Raw genomic sequence first — 15,682 nt, 5'->3', positions numbered from 1 at the left:
TCCCTGATTTCTTCTCAGTTGCCAGCTATTGATTCTTACTGCTGTTAATAAAGAATGATATTCAACATACCTTATTTCATTGCTTCTAAGGCACCATTGATTATAAGTTGTTTTATTATAAGCCATTATTTTATGTGCCCCTGAAAAAATGGTGCCTCTTAAACTGCGACTCACTTTTTTTCTATTTTAAGAAGGACCCTGATTTCAGGAATGTGAAAATGTGGAAAAAAATGTGCATCATAGACTCACTGGATAACAGTATTTAACTATCAGTGTAGTAAAGACACTGACAAAACCCAGCAGAGGCTGGCCACAGAGCTGGAGCCGGGCTCTGAAAGCCCCCTTGCTGTGCCAGGCTTTCCTTGTTCAGCTGCCCTGTTGTGGGAAGATTTGGGGATCCCAGGAGAGAGTCCTGAGCAGTAAGGGGGCAACTGGCAGACTCAAGGACAGTGGATATTTACCACTCGATAGGGGTGCGTTTCAATAATGGAATAGATGGTCTCATTAGAACTGTGACTGTTGCCTAGATATCAGTCCTGCTGTTGAAGTATCTGTCTCTACCAGCCTTCCCTCTTGAAATTTGCTTTTTGTTCAGTCTAGTTCTAAGTGGTAACTAAGTCTATTAAAACTGTGCCTAAAATGATGAATGGGTTTGAAGGGAGAGTGTATAATTCCTCAAGTTCAGCAAATAAGTATTCGATATTTTCAGGGCTCAGAATTGTCTTCTAGATATGGTCATTGGCAATTGGTATATGGTAAAAGTAGGTCAAAATTTACTTGGATATTGGACATAAGTGAGGGAGTACTGTAAATTCTCACTTTCTTAATATCTTCTTATGCCTAAATGCTTCATTCTACTTTAAATGTATAAAATGTTATTCTACAAGGAGCAAGCTAGTTGGTTATAGAATATATGCTTCCAGTGAGCCCTCTTGAATGTAAGATAGTGTAATTTGGTAGACAAATATTACCATTTCTGGATTTATTTTACTATTTTTAAAACAAAAGGAGATAAAAAGTATACATATATATTTCTATGGTTATGATTACACATAAAGTTTTACATTAAAATATCTAAAAAATGTTATTATGATGTTACATTTCACAAGTAATCAGCAATTCTGTGATGTTTATTGAGGACTTATTTTTTGTCAGTTGTACCATGCCAGGTATAGAGTATGTGCCATAATGAATGTAAATGAAGGAAATAGTGGCACTCCTTTTTATAGTTTTACAATCGAATGGAATATAAGATTAAGACATGAAAAAATAAACATTATATAAGTGGTAAATTTAGACCCAACCTAATAAATATCTGTGAAAAAAAACATGTTTTTGCACCTTGATATTTCATATATATTATATAAAATAGTAAAATTCTTTCTTTTAAAAACAAAATCATCATTTAGTAAAATACTTATTTTGTTTACTTATAATTCCTTCTACATCCTCTTTTAATTGACACATCCAGGGAAGAGTATTCACTATTTTGAATGTATTAAAATATTTGAGAATGATTTTTCATTTCTCTTGTGCACATACACAGATGGTTGTTGCATATGACAGGATTTCCTTCTTTTTTATGGCTGAATAGCACTTCTGCTTTGCCCATGGCTATGTGTTTTCTACATTTTAGATATTAGCCAAGACCATGCTGATTTGGAAGTAGGCTCAGTGTGTTCTAGCTCTTCACTGAGGTCTTTAATTCCACCATCTCACTCTATCTGCCTGGGTGAGCCAGCAGGGCATCTATGTTTAATTTTTCATTATGTGATTCCCTATTCCTTTTCCCCATCTTCTAACTTGGTTTGTTTTGCTGGGATATGAGTGAAGTTACTTCACGTTCTTGCCAGAGTGTGTGGGATTGTGTAGAAAAGAGATGAAAAACCCACCTGTTCTTTTTCCTTCCTTCTCCAGTCTTAGATGCAAATCAGATTTAATGTCCTTTTACTATGCACAGCTTTGTGGTGTTTTGCATAGTGGACCTCAGTAATTTTGGCGTTCACAACATTTTTTTATTCTTCAAAAGAAAAAAATTAGAATATATTTCCTGTGTCCTTAGAAAAGCAAAACAAGCCATTTTCTAAGAAGATAATCAATCAATTTGGCAGGAGTCCAGCATAAAAATTTCATCAAAAGTATGAGAAAGTTAAATAGGTAATAGACAAACCTATTCAACCAATGTGACCAGACAAACAGATGATAGCATTTTAGCCATAAAATGCTTTTGGCAAGACCACTTATTTTTGTTTTTTTATGTTGAGCCCTGTCATCTGACTTTTAGACTATATGTTTGAATATTTTTTTGAGCAGAACCGTAATAAAGTTCTGCAGCTGTAAACTATATTATTTTATGTGCTTCTGAAATGCTTATATATTATCAAATCGTATATTGAGCACTTCTTTCACACAGAAGAGGAACATGTGCTAAGAGGGGAGAATGTTGGTCACAACTTTATTGTTGATGATTTTATAGAACATGGTGATGGAGAGCAAAGGTTGTGGAGCCAGACTGCGGGGTTTAAATCCCAACTCTACCACATCCTGGCTCGGTGACTTTGAGTGAGTTACATTCTGTGCCTCAGTTTCCTCATCTATAAAAAGTGAGGATCAAAAAGAATTTGATAGAGCTGTTGTGAGAGTTACACGGGTTACAGTGGGTTATGTGAGAATAACATGAATAACGTATGTAAAGCCTCTAGCACAGTGCCTGCATTGTAAGCAGTATATAAATACTAGCTGATGTTAAGATTATTATGATCATACTAATGATAATTGTTATGGTTTATACTAACAGTGTAGTAAATGTTCAAATGGAAAGTAAAAACAGTTGTCAGGTATCTCTGTTTATTCTCTATGTTTTGTCCCAATGGTGTTGCATAGGCATGGAAAAACATTATTATTAACATGTATTCTCCTTATTTCTATAATGATATTATATTTAGGATATTATATAATTTATATATTATAGATATTATAATATAATATCCAATTTAGGATATTTAGGATATTATATAATATCCTATTTAGGATATTATATAATATTATATAATAGATCCAAGTGTCATCTTAGGAAGTAAGAGTTTGGATCTATATATAAGCTAGCCAAAGACCGAATATACTTCAGTATCTTCTGCTTGGAATTAAATTGATCTGGGCCTTCTTAATAGTTCAGTACTATATGTACTTTGTATTTATAGCACTTAAGCAACCATGTTATTCATAGTTTCTATTTTCTCTTGGTTTTCTTATGTGAAAACATACCCTTAACAGATACTTTAATTACTTTCATTGGAACAGGAATTAATTCAGAAGTCATTTTGCAAATAAAGTAAAACCTAGAGCTCAAAATAAGGGTTCTTGTGGTAATAGTATTTATAGTGATAGTAACTTATTATGTGCTACACACTGCTCTAAGCACTTCACATGAGTTACATCTTTCTATGCCGAGGAGGAGTTCTTTTACAATCTTGTGCTGAGGTGAGGGAACTGAGATACAGAGAGGTTAAGAAATGGGCCCAGCATAGCACAGCTGGGCACGAGGGCAGTGCTGGCGTCAGGCCTGGCCATCTGGCTGTAGGACCTGTGTCCTTAACCATTCTGTTAGCCTGTCTCTAAGACCCTAAGACTCTAAGCTTCTTCCACACACAGACTTACCTGTACAATCCACTACATTGTTATGACAGTAACAGTATTTTATAATTTTTTTCTGTCCAGTGAGAAAAGTGTCTTTGTTTTGTTTTTTGTTTTTGCGGCACGCGGGCCTCTCACTGTTGTGGCCTCTCCCGTTGCGGAGCACAGGCTCCGGACGCGCAGGCTCAGCGGCCATGGCTCACGGGCCCAGCCGCTCCACGGCATGTGGGATCTTCCCGGACCGGGGCACGAACCCGTGTCCCCTGCCTCGGCAGGCGGACTCTCAACCACTGCGCCACCAGGGAAGCCCGGAAAAGTGTTTTTTGATAGGGAGTTTTCTTATGTGATATTAATTAAAGAGCATGAAGGTTAGTTTTCAGAGTTGCATTCTTTGCATTAAGAATTTATTTTCTGTCCTTTAAATTCTTGAATAGATGTTGCTATTGGAGCTCCACAGGAAGATGACTTGCGAGGTGCTATTTATATTTACAATGGCCGAGCAGATGGGATCTCGTCAGCCTTCTCACAGGTAGGATAATACTATTCTATTAATACTTTCAAAAGAAGCATTGGTAATAAAATCCGTCTTAAAACTTCCAGCGTTAATGTGGACTTATTTTTTTTAATTTGGTCTTTCAAATACTTAATACTCTTTCACCATTTTCTTATAATAACAGTAGATGGCCTCATTTTTAAGGTCATTAATAACTCTTTGAAACCATTTTGTTTTTCATAAATAAGAGTTCTGGTTCACTTCCATTCTAGCTTGTATTTAACCTATTAAAGACATTCTCTCTGCATTTCATCAAATTTATGTTCTGAGGTAATACCCATAGTATTCCAGATAAGCCCATTTGGATTTGATTAACTGTGTCTTGCCCTATGGCTAAAGCCCCATGTTCCACGGAGATTGCACAGGGAGAGCAAAGACTCATGTGATACTCTGTGTTCCTTTTAGTGCAGAGAGTAAGATGAGAAAGTTCCCTGATCTAACTCTGACTTTACTTTCACATTTTGAAAGATCAGGGCATTTCATTGCATAGAAAAAAACTGCATACACGTGCGGAGAAGAGAAGTTTTTCCAAAGGTACTCTTAGGGAAACATTAGCTAATACTGTTATTTTTTATTAGGCAAAAATAGGTAAATTGTTCTCTGTATAACGTGAAAGATATATACTTGTCTAGTAAAGAATACTGATTCTCGTAGAATGGACAACGCTGATACTTATAAATCAGTATCTGGACATGAAATTAAACACATGGGATAGGAAGCACATATCAGACTTGAGTTGTCCTTGTCAAATACTAGGAAGCAATCTGGCTAAATGAGGTGGTTATTATAAACCTAAGTAGTAGGCTCCACTAAGTGATCGCAGATGTCTTATTTTCTTATTATTTGTTGGGTTACTCATGTTGCTCAGGGAAATAAACACAGAGCCTGAAAAAAGACTGGGGAGAGAGTGTCAGGACTGTTTTAGGAGATCTTTACTACATAATTTTCCCTTTGCTCACAATGTAAAGAAAGTGATTTTTTTCTTGTCACAAAATAGATGTCAACTTCCCACTTCAAGCTGGAAACTACTCTTTCTCTTAGACACATGTATTTGACTTAACTACAATGCATTTGTTAATAATGTGCCAGGGCATGTACCAGGACTCATTATTTAACTAAATCATTGTTCCTCTGGGATATTACGTGTTCAAATCCTGTTTCCCACTCAACTTTACTATTTTTCAGAGAATTGAAGGGCGTCAAATCAGCAAATCATTAAGTATGTTTGGACAGTCTATATCTGGACAGATTGATGCAGATAATAATGGATATGTAGGTGAGTATAAAATTTACCATATTTTATAAATTGAAATGAACTCTGTTGTGTATGCTGCTTTATTGTGAAGCACATAAAACTGGTAGAGAAAAGTTCTAATTTACTAATGAGTTTTTTCCTTCATTTTTAAAGCTCTTTTGAATTCAAGGATGGGTCAGAAATAATCAAGTAATTCCTGAGCTTTAAACTGTTAGTTACTTAACACTTTATTCCTTGTTCCGGAAAAAATTAAAAGCATTCATGAAAATAAGTCAAACACACAATGATGAAAAGAAAGAGGGGTTTCTTTGGTAATTTAAAAAGAGATTTCTGGGTGAATGTTTATAGTCCAAAAATTGAATCTTGTTTCAGCAAGGCTGTCTTTATATCATATGTTTATATCCTAATGTTTATATTTATGAATGAATGTCATTGTAAATGAGCAGATTCAGACATATGTGAAATGAATCTTAAGATGTAAGCATACCTCTTCTAATTAATTTTCTGTAAATAGTGTTTTGATATAGTCGAAAGGTGATATGTAGTTAAGTATTTATGGCTGAAAGTAATTCTCTTTGACTAATGATGATCATTAATCTGTGTTGTTTTTTATCCTCCAGATGTAGCAGTTGGTGCTTTTCGGTCTGATTCTGCTGTGCTGCTAAGGTAAGGTTGATACATTTCACTGCTTAGTGACAGTTGGGCTTAATTTAAATGATGGGAGGCAGCTTTTAAAATCAGCAGGGTGGTGACCTCATAACACTCCTTTTGATACTCTGAAATTTAATTATTGAACTTTAGGATATTTTTCCCACCTTACCTAGACATATACATAAATCATCAAAGTCGATGTTTTTAGAAGTTTAAATGAAAATTTCTTTTGATTCATACATGGAAATGTAATTGGGTATATATATACACATATTATTAAACAGTTTCATGAAATTACTTGATCAGTGGAAACTGACAAAACAAATGTTAACTGTCATCTTAAGGAAAAATAATTCTGCAATTAATATTGCTAATTTTATTTCCTTCTTAGGACGAGACCTGTAGTGATTGTCGAAGCTTCTTTAAACCATCCCGAGTCAGTAAATAGAACAAATTTTAACTGTATTGAAAATGAATTGCCTTCTGTGTGCATGGATCTAACACTCTGTTTCTCATATAAGGGCAAAGAGGTTCCAGGTTATATCGGTAAGGGTGCCCTTAACAAATTAATGCCTGATAGAATGTGCACTTTCCTCATAAATCTCTTGGTCATCTTTCGAGCTCTCTCTGTATTTCACCATGGAGGGGATTTTAGGGCAGGAGAGAGCAGCCACCTGATAACCTTTCCTCTTCATCTTCCGGATTCTCACTTTGTTCTAACCAATGAGTCGGACACATTAAGGCTCTAGTTGTTTAGAGATTATGGCAGGAAGTAGAGCAAGAGTATCACTTGCTATGTTATTTAAGGTAAACTAATTGAGCTTAATCTGTAAGATCTCTTTGGAATAAAAAGAACATCACCACAGCTCCTCCTGTTTTACGAGGCTCACTGAAGTCTTGAGCTGGCTTAAGTTGGAGGCCTGAGAGGGGGAAGATTCTTTTTTTCTTATTCTGTCCTCTTTGAGTAATTGAAGAAGCTTATCTGGAGTCTAGACCCTGATTCTAATTTCCGTAAATAACACACATCTCTTAAGGATTTACTATGACTGTTGGCTCCTAAGAGCCATGCCCATTTGCCTGTACATAGGCAACTCTCAGTGATTTGCTCTGGAGAAAGTATCTTTGATATGGCTCATCCAACATTGTGGTTAATCTCAAATAACGTATATGTGACTTCATAATCATTACATTTTTTTCTAGCAGGTTAATGTTCCTAATTATGTTATATTTAAGCTAATATTAGAATAACTACTAATGAAACTAGCCCCTGGTAGAAGAGAAGTATAACGGAGTTTACCATTTGGACATTAATAATTCATATATTTCCTGAGCCCCGCAAGGCCTATCAAGAGTTGTTTGTTCCCATGACCCTGCCGGGTGTCATCTAAACATCATGAAGGGCAGCAGATACTTATTGAACCAAGCTATAGATATGTAGCAGAGGCCTCAGTCTGAATTAGCCTGTAACAAGAAGTAGAGAATGAGCCCGGTATTTCTATTTTAGATCAGATTCATTTTTTTACAATTTTAATTTTATTGGAGTATAGTTGATTTACAATGTTGTATTAGTTTCAGGTGTACAGCAAAATGATTCAGTTATACATATATTCATTCTCTTTTAGATTCTTTTCTTACAGATATCATAGATAAGATTCATTTTTAATGGTACTCTGCAGAAGTCCTCATTAAAGATGCAGTGATAGGCCAGTGGGCAAAAGCTTCATCCGGTTATTGATGGAAGAAGTAGCAGTTGGAGAGCATGACCCTAGTAACATAGTAACACAGTGACGCAGACAAGCTGATGATTACCTGAGAGACACATGTTAAATAGAGAGAACTATTTCCCTTTATGGAAAATCAGTATTTGTCGTACTACCGATTCCATTGTGACCAAATATTTCTTTAAATGATTGAAAACAAATATATGAAAATCATAAATAGTCATAGCATTGTTACAAAACATGCTTTATAGTTGTCATAAAATGACTGCTTGGGAGAAATAATTCACATAGTAAGCATATTTAATAAAACCAGGACATTTTGCCACTTACTGTGAATGGATTTTTATTTCCCTTGTTTCATGTGCTCTTGTCTGAGCTCAGAGGGATGAATTTGTAGATGGCTATTTCAGTTGCAACTCTATCTCTGAGGCATTGAACCTCAGTTATAGTAATTTTGAAGCCAATTGATTTGGACTTTATTTTCTAAATAAAAGGAAGGTTGAAAGATTTATTTGAAGTTTGTAGGAGTGATGTAGGTTTTATACTTATGTTTCCTTGAAGTAGATAAAATCCTTCCAAAAGAGTAAGATACTCCTAAAATGTAAATGAACACTTGAGGAATAATATAAATTATTTTAAATATCACTTATGAATTATTTCTCCTATATAATGAATGATCTCTCAGTGGACTACTAGATGTAGCTTGTTTTGCAAAGAAGCCTTTTATTTTTCAATTTTTTAAATTGAGGTATAACTGACGAACAACATTATATTAGTTTCAGGTATAAAACATGAGATGATTCAATATTTGTGTATATTGTAAAATAATCACCAAAATAAGTCTAGTTAACATCCATCGTCATACATAGTTGTAAATGTTTTTTTCTTGTGATAAGAAATTTTAAGATCTACTCTCTTAGCACCTTTCAAGTGTGCAATACGGTATGATTAACTGTTGTCACCATGCTGTACATTACATCCCCGTGACTTTTTTTGTAGCTAGAACTTTGTACCTTTTGATCCCGTCACCCATCCCCCACCCCTCACCTCTGACAACCACCAGTCTGACAAAGAACCCTTTTATATTCAAGAAATAGCTCGCTCTTTCTTGGTAAGATCGGTCTTGGAATTTTTTTGGTTGTTGTAAATTTTCCTTAATTTTTTGGCTATTGAAGATCTTCTTTAGCACATCATTTACCATGTCAGATTTGAAATAAGTTCTTACCAAACTGCCAGAATATTTATTGAGAGAATGCCTGTATATATTTGTTTATTTTTGCATAAATCAACACTGGAAGATCCAACCAGAAACCAATAAAAACAAGGAAGGGAAATAATCAGGGTCTAGGGCTGGAAAGGAGATGTCTGTGAGTCAGCTGTTTATGTAGGTTTGACTTTTAAACCATGTGTTCACTTCACGTTAAAAAAAAAAACAAAAGAAAAATAGCAACCCCTCAAATTGGAAACAAATGGAAATAAATGAACCCAACCATATATGAAATTAGTTCTGTAACCACACAAGATAAAATTATTACAAGTGACATTTGGGTGCCTGTACTTCCTCAGTCAGACGTTCTACGGACAAAAGGACTCGAAGAAATCTGAAACTTTACTCGAGACTTTTATTATTAGTAAGAACTTTGGTAGTGTAGCTGTGAAATGTTTATATGTAGGAGGATTAAGCAAATAACTAAAGATGTTAATTTTAAAAGTAGAAACCTAGAGAAAAGTTTATAATTCTTTTTTTTTAATTTATAAAAATAATTTTTGAAATGTGTATTTTAAGTTGTTCCCTCTTTCATATTTCAGGTTAGTTTTTAGAAAGTTATTTAATGAAGAGAATTTAATATATATCCAGTATTCTATATAACTTTGACTATTATCACTTTAAAAATAACAAAACAAATGCCTTTAGATAATTATACTAATTGCAATTCTCTCTACATGTTTGCAGTTTTGTTTTATAACATGAGCCTGGATGTGAACCGAAAGGCAGAGTCTCCATCGAGATTTTACTTTTCTTCCAATGGAAGTTCTGATGTGATTACAGGAAGCATAAAAGTATCAAGCAGAGTGGCTAACTGTAAAACACATCAAGCATTTATGCGGGTAATGTAAACTTGTTTTTATTAACAGATACGTAAACTTCAATATTATCAATATGTTTAAATCTTCTTGCATTGGTATCTTTTATAAAACACAGTGAAAAGCAAGTATTACTTGAACTAGCTGATCTATTGTTCCAGCGTCAAAATGTTAGAGGATCCTGTGACAGACCTAGATAATTCAAACTCTACGTTTTGCTTCCTCCTTATTTCACATTCATCACATTTTACCGCGTCACTGTTTTTTAAAGATTTGCCTTTTCCTCTTCACAATTGCTGTTGTCCCTCTCTGTTTATGCACTTGCCTAAAAATGTAAATGTCGAATAGCTCTGCTGAGCCCCAGATCTATTCCTGGTAGATAATGGAGGGTGGGGAGAGGCAGGGAAGTTGGTTTATTTTTCATGTGACTTTAAGAAGCAGAATCCAACGTGACTGCTTTTGGATCGTGCCTTTGTCTCTATGCCAGCATTGTCGGTGATGTCAGTGGGAACTTGCACAGTTGTAGCGTGATGGGGATCATCTGTGGGCCAGGATGATGCTTCTCATGATGGTTTGGGGGTATATCCTGCCAAAGCACAGCCAGTTTCATGTTTCTTTTATTAAAACACTCATTCCCAAACTGATCATCACGTTCCTTGCATTGATCACATTTTATCGTATGAAGCAGTGCCAGGTCTTTTTCATTAGGGAATGGAGTACTTCATCAGAAAAACTACTGTCACAAAAAAGCCAAACTATTCCCAGGAGCCTTTTCTGGGATTTCAAATAGTAGCCTCAGTTTAGAACTCAATTTTTCCTTAGATACTTATTCCAAGCAAATGCAAACAAGCATCAGGACTATTAAATGCTAACAGCAATAATCCCTATGCTATTTCCTCATTTCCCTTAACAGTTTTTATTGTCGTACTAGAGTAAAGCTATTAGATGGTTGAGAGCCAAAAGTATAGAATGATATTAGTGCAACCATCATTGATGTGGTGGGGATTAAAGAGGGTTTTTTCTTTTTAATTCTGCATAGTTGATTTTACTCAGGTTAATCAATTTTAGAGCCTAACATTGAGACCATTTTAAAGGGCAATAAAAGGACCAACATCAGGCATTGACAGACATATTGTGTTGAATCTGTATAAATGGCAGCAAATTGATCTGATTTATTTAGTCCCATTTCTTGACATTGTTCCTATGACTAAGGGTTCATCAAAATTGTGCACTTTCTTCAGAATAGATTTGTACCAGAAATGACAATTTAGCAGAGGTTTCTGTGTTAGTTGCATATATACTTGTCACTACTGTGGTAACATAACAAAAGCAGGTTACAGCCATGACTTTGGGCCATACTGTCAATGTCAAAAAAAAGCACCTAGCTCTGGGATTGGTACATAGAGGGACTGTTTTTGAAAAAGTGATTGTTTCTTCCAATATTTTTTTTTTCCTTCCTAACTTACCTTGCTTTTGTTTGGGACGTTTTAAAACTCATACATAGAAAGGCAAAAGGCTACCCCAACACTCTCCCTTGCAACAAATCCGAAGGCAGGTGTAAGAACCACAGAAACAGCTGCCCTAATCTTGAGTTTTGTCAAGGACCCCTAGCTGTTATTTAGGAGGAGATGAAAATATAATGAGTGCATTTCCCACCCCCACCAGCATGGTACCCGAGGCTTTCGGAAACATTAACCGGATTGTTCCTTTGCTCTGTAAAGCGCGTCCGGTGTCAGGAGTGTTAATATACATGTGCATTCTACCTCAGCGCCCCTTACAGTGAAATAAGGTGACACTTGTTAATTATGTGCTCAGGGCCACAGCCCCCACCTCTCAGAGGACTCCCTGCCTGCTAGTTGGGCATGCTTTCTTTGCATAGCTCCTGTTGGCTGTACCAGTTAAGTTCCACTTCTTCCAGTTAATAGATATTGAGTACCTATGTAGTGTCAGGTTCTGTTTGAGACACTTATACAGGTCAGTGACTGAAACAAAAAGATTACCACCCTCATAGAGTTTATAGTCTAGTGTGGTGAGATAAACAACGGCACAAAATGTAACAATACACAATAGTAACAAATAGTAACACAATAGTAACAAAATGTAAATTTGATAGTATTTTAGAGCAGCAGACCCCAACCTTTTAGGCACCAGGGACTGGTTTCATGGAAGACAGTTTTTCCACTGGGGCGGGGGGGATGGTTCAGGAGGTAGCGTGAGCGATGGGGAGCACTGGGGAGCGGCAGATGAAGCTTCGCTCGCTCGCCCCTCACTCACCTCCTGCTGTGCAGCCGGGTTCCTAACAGGCCACAGACCGGTACCGGTCCGTGGCCCGGGGATTGGGAACCTCTGTTTTAGAGGATTATATGGGTGATGGAAAAAGGAAAGGAGAGCAGAGCACAGGAAATTATAGGGTGCTGGGGAAGGAGTGAAGAATGCAATTTTAAATAGGGTGGGCAGAGTGGGCCTCATTCAGAAGGTGACATCTGAACAAAGACTTGAAGGAAGCTAAGAAGTTACCATGTAGATGTCTGGGGCAGTGGTCCGCAACTTTAGCATGCAACAGCATTACCTGGGGGGCTTGTTGAAACACAGATTGCTGGGCCCCACCTAGAGTTCTTGATTCAGTATGTCTTCAACAAGGCCTGAGAATTTGCTTTTCTACAAAGTCCCCAGGTGATGCTGATGCTGCCAGTTTGAGAGCTGTACTTTGAGAACCCCTGATCCAGGAGGAGAACATTACTGAAAGAAGAGCTAGGTAAAAAAGCATCAAGAAAAGAATGAGCCTGGTTGTTTTAGGAAACCATGAGAAGGCAAGGATGGCTGGAAGAGTGAGCAAGGGGGAGAGCAGTAGAAAAAGAGTCAAATCGCATAAGACCCTGTGACTTTTTCTCCAAGTGACATGGGGATCTATTGTAGAGTTTGGGGCAGATAACTGACATGATCTGACTGAGTAATAAAAAGGAATACTCTAACTGCTATGTTGAGACTACACAGTAGGCGGCCACAGGTTGACGCAGGAAGAAGAGGACACTGCAATAAGCCAGGTGAGAGATGATGGCTCCAATGAAGGTGGTAGCAGTGGATCTGCTGAGAAGTAGTAGAAGACAGATTCTACAAAATTTACTGACAGATTGGATGTCTAGCATTTGAGAAAGAAAGGCTCCAAGACGACTCCAAAGTCATTAGCCCAAGCAACTAGAAGAATACAGTTTTCATCAGTAGGGCAAGGGAAACAACTTTGGGGTGTAAAATGTTGGAGTTCAGTTGTGGACCTGCGGAGCTGGAGAGACCTATTTTACTTTTAAGTGTAAACAGCAATTAATCATTTGTATTGTATTTACTCATCTGGAATTGGAGAGGGGCATGGAACTGGAAATCTAACAATGCACCTTTGGCATATGAATGGGTTTGAAAGTCATATGAGGTGGCTGAGATCATCACAGGAGGAGAAAAGAGCTAAGGTCTGCACTCTGGACCCTACAACATGAAGTGGTTAGAGAGAAGAGAAGGCTTACAAAGGAGATGAGAAGGACTAATCAGTAAGGAAGAAAAACAGGAGCTTGTGGCATCCCAGAAGTGAGGTGAATAAAGCAGGGCAAGGAGAAAGGCATGACAGTGTTTTCAGTGCTTTCCTCTTAGTTGAAGAAGATGAGGGCTAAGAACTCACCATTGGGTTTAGCAGTGTAGAAGCTATTGGTGATCATGACAACAGCAGTTCAGAGGAAAAGGAGGAGAGGGATTGGAGACAGAGTGTAGCTTATTCTTTCACAGATTTTTGCTCCAAGGGGAGCTAAAGAAAAGGGGTGGGGAGTCAGTAGCTGACAAGAGAAGTGGAGAGACTTTTTGTTTCTTTTAAGATGGGAGGAATAGCATGCTTTTATGCTGATGGGTGTGTTCCAGTAGAGTAAATGAGATAGATAAGAGGAAAGAATCGTCAGTGCAAAGAGGGCAAAAAGGGTGGGATTAATTGTACAGATGAAAGGATTGATTCTAGATAGCACATGCATAGTTCATTTGTTTATTTCCTTGCAGATGCTGGGCAGATGTGGTTGAGAGGACTGGAAGTTCCTTCTGATTGCTTTAATATTATCAGCGAAGTAAGAAGCAAAGGCATTAGCTTCCATCGGAATGGGAGAAGTGGTGTTTAGAGTTCGGGAAGAAGACGTGAAGTAGTCTTCTAGGAGAGTGGGAGAGTGAGAAAGTACAGTATGGTCCTGAGATGGAGTTAGGCTCTAAGTTGCATCAGAAAGTGAGACGAGTCAGTATGGTTGTGGTTTTTTCCAGCCATGTTCAACCTTACAGGTGGGGGTAGATGAAGAGTTACAATCAACCATGGTTGTGGTCTGCCAATAGAGTGAAGCAAAGAAGGAATGCACGAGAGAGCCGAGGAGTATTCAAGGGAGTGGTTATATTTTTGGCCATGAAGATTAAGCAGGGTAAGGAGAGGAGAGAGGACAGCAAGAGGGCGTGTGAGGGACCGGGGAACAAAGTTGAATTGGAGGTCCCAGTGGGAGCAGCACATTGTTGGACTTGAGTATTAAAGAGAATGAGCCAGAAAGATTTCATCAGGATGACAACATATTAGAGTCATTGGGGACCTGAAGGTGAGAAAAAGAATTGAATTTTATTTTTATTCTTGCTCACAACCCCTTGATGATCTCACATAAATGAAAGTCTTTAAACCTACTTATATTTAAAAAAACCCATCACAGTCTTTGATAGAGAATTTGGCTATTTTAGAAAATCCACATCTTCTCATAAAACTTGGCTTTTATTAAGTCCTTCTCTTTTAATCACACATTCTCTAGTTTCACGTATTGGATCTTCTTGGAATATAGGAGACATTGTTAGCAATCTAATAAGTATCACATCACTAGCATACGCATTTGCTGGTATGTTATTTTTCTGAGACTATATGGTCATTTATTTGGTTGGTAAGCACATCAGTTTTCTCACGTCTACTTCATCTACTCATAATTAAAACAGGTATTACATAAGACTGTTTTATGTGGACGGTCAAAATGTATTCCTCAGAAAATAAGGCGGAAATTATTTTTTTCCTTATAGAACTCCATTTTTTGGTGGTTTATAACTGTGCCAAGCTTTAATTTTTACTGTTAGAGCCTTACAATTATTAGATGTTATGAAAGGAGAATCTAGAATTTAGAGTTGGGAGTTAATAAAAGGTTTCTATGGTAGAAGGCAAATGGTTAATTTTTTAGGCCTTATAGTGTTTTATCTATTGAAATTCTGTTCTCTTGGACCTCGCTTTTCCCTTTATGAAAATGTTTCCCCATCCATGTAAGCATATGAAAATGAATCTTTGTTATCTTCAAAGGTACAACTTGATTAGGTCTTAGAGATTTCTTAGGACAAGATTTTAGGACAAAGGATAATTTTGAGGCTGTTTTGATTTAGAGAAACCCATTCAACAATTGGCAACAATATTTAGAAATGTTGGAGCAGCCATGGTAGTGAGACTTACCTTCAGGTTTTTAGAGATATTTCTTGATTGATCTTGATGGAATCTCTGCATCAAAATACTCTCTGATGTTTGAGAAGAAAACAAACATTCCCTTCCTGTCTACAGCATTCCATAAAATCTAGAAATATTTAGCTTAGTCATTGGACCAGGAATGCCTGTCTCTACTGGTATCTGAGATCCAGTGAGTTCAGTGGCCTTAGTATGTTGTATAATAATCATGAAATCAACATGCCTATGTATTTAGTAGATTAGTTTATTCTTTCTTTCCTTTGGTTTCTCTAAATTCTGGATTTTGGACT

At 36.8% G+C, this 15,682-nt stretch overlaps 1 protein-coding gene across 6 annotated transcripts in view; it reads left to right on the top strand.

Annotated features, from left to right (window-relative positions):
- The window catches only part of ITGA4 (integrin subunit alpha 4), an 88,487-nt gene that overhangs the window by 34,928 nt on the left and 37,877 nt on the right, over positions 1 to 15,682 (top strand). For 3 of the 6 annotated variants that reach the window (XM_029224447.1, XM_029224448.1, XM_029224446.1), the window contains 5 exons: positions 4,068 to 4,162; positions 5,372 to 5,462; positions 6,062 to 6,107; positions 6,484 to 6,638; positions 9,768 to 9,922. In XM_029224447.1, the coding sequence (XP_029080280.1) occupies positions 4,068 to 4,162; positions 5,372 to 5,462; positions 6,062 to 6,107; positions 6,484 to 6,638; positions 9,768 to 9,922 (542 nt within the window). Of the gene's footprint in view, positions 1 to 4,067; positions 4,163 to 5,371; positions 5,463 to 6,061; positions 6,108 to 6,483; positions 6,639 to 9,767; positions 9,923 to 15,682 lie in introns of those variants that run through there. The other 3 variants (XR_003793811.1, XR_003793813.1, XR_003793812.1) reach the window with 3 other exon arrangements.

The sequence above is a fragment of the Monodon monoceros genome, unplaced genomic scaffold, assembly GCF_005190385.1.
Source record: "Monodon monoceros isolate NGI ecotype Baffin Bay Population unplaced genomic scaffold, NGI_Narwhal_1 Super_Scaffold_16, whole genome shotgun sequence".
NCBI classification, from domain to species: Eukaryota; Metazoa; Chordata; class Mammalia; order Artiodactyla; family Monodontidae; genus Monodon; species Monodon monoceros.
This window is presented reverse-complemented; position numbering and strand designations above follow the sequence as displayed.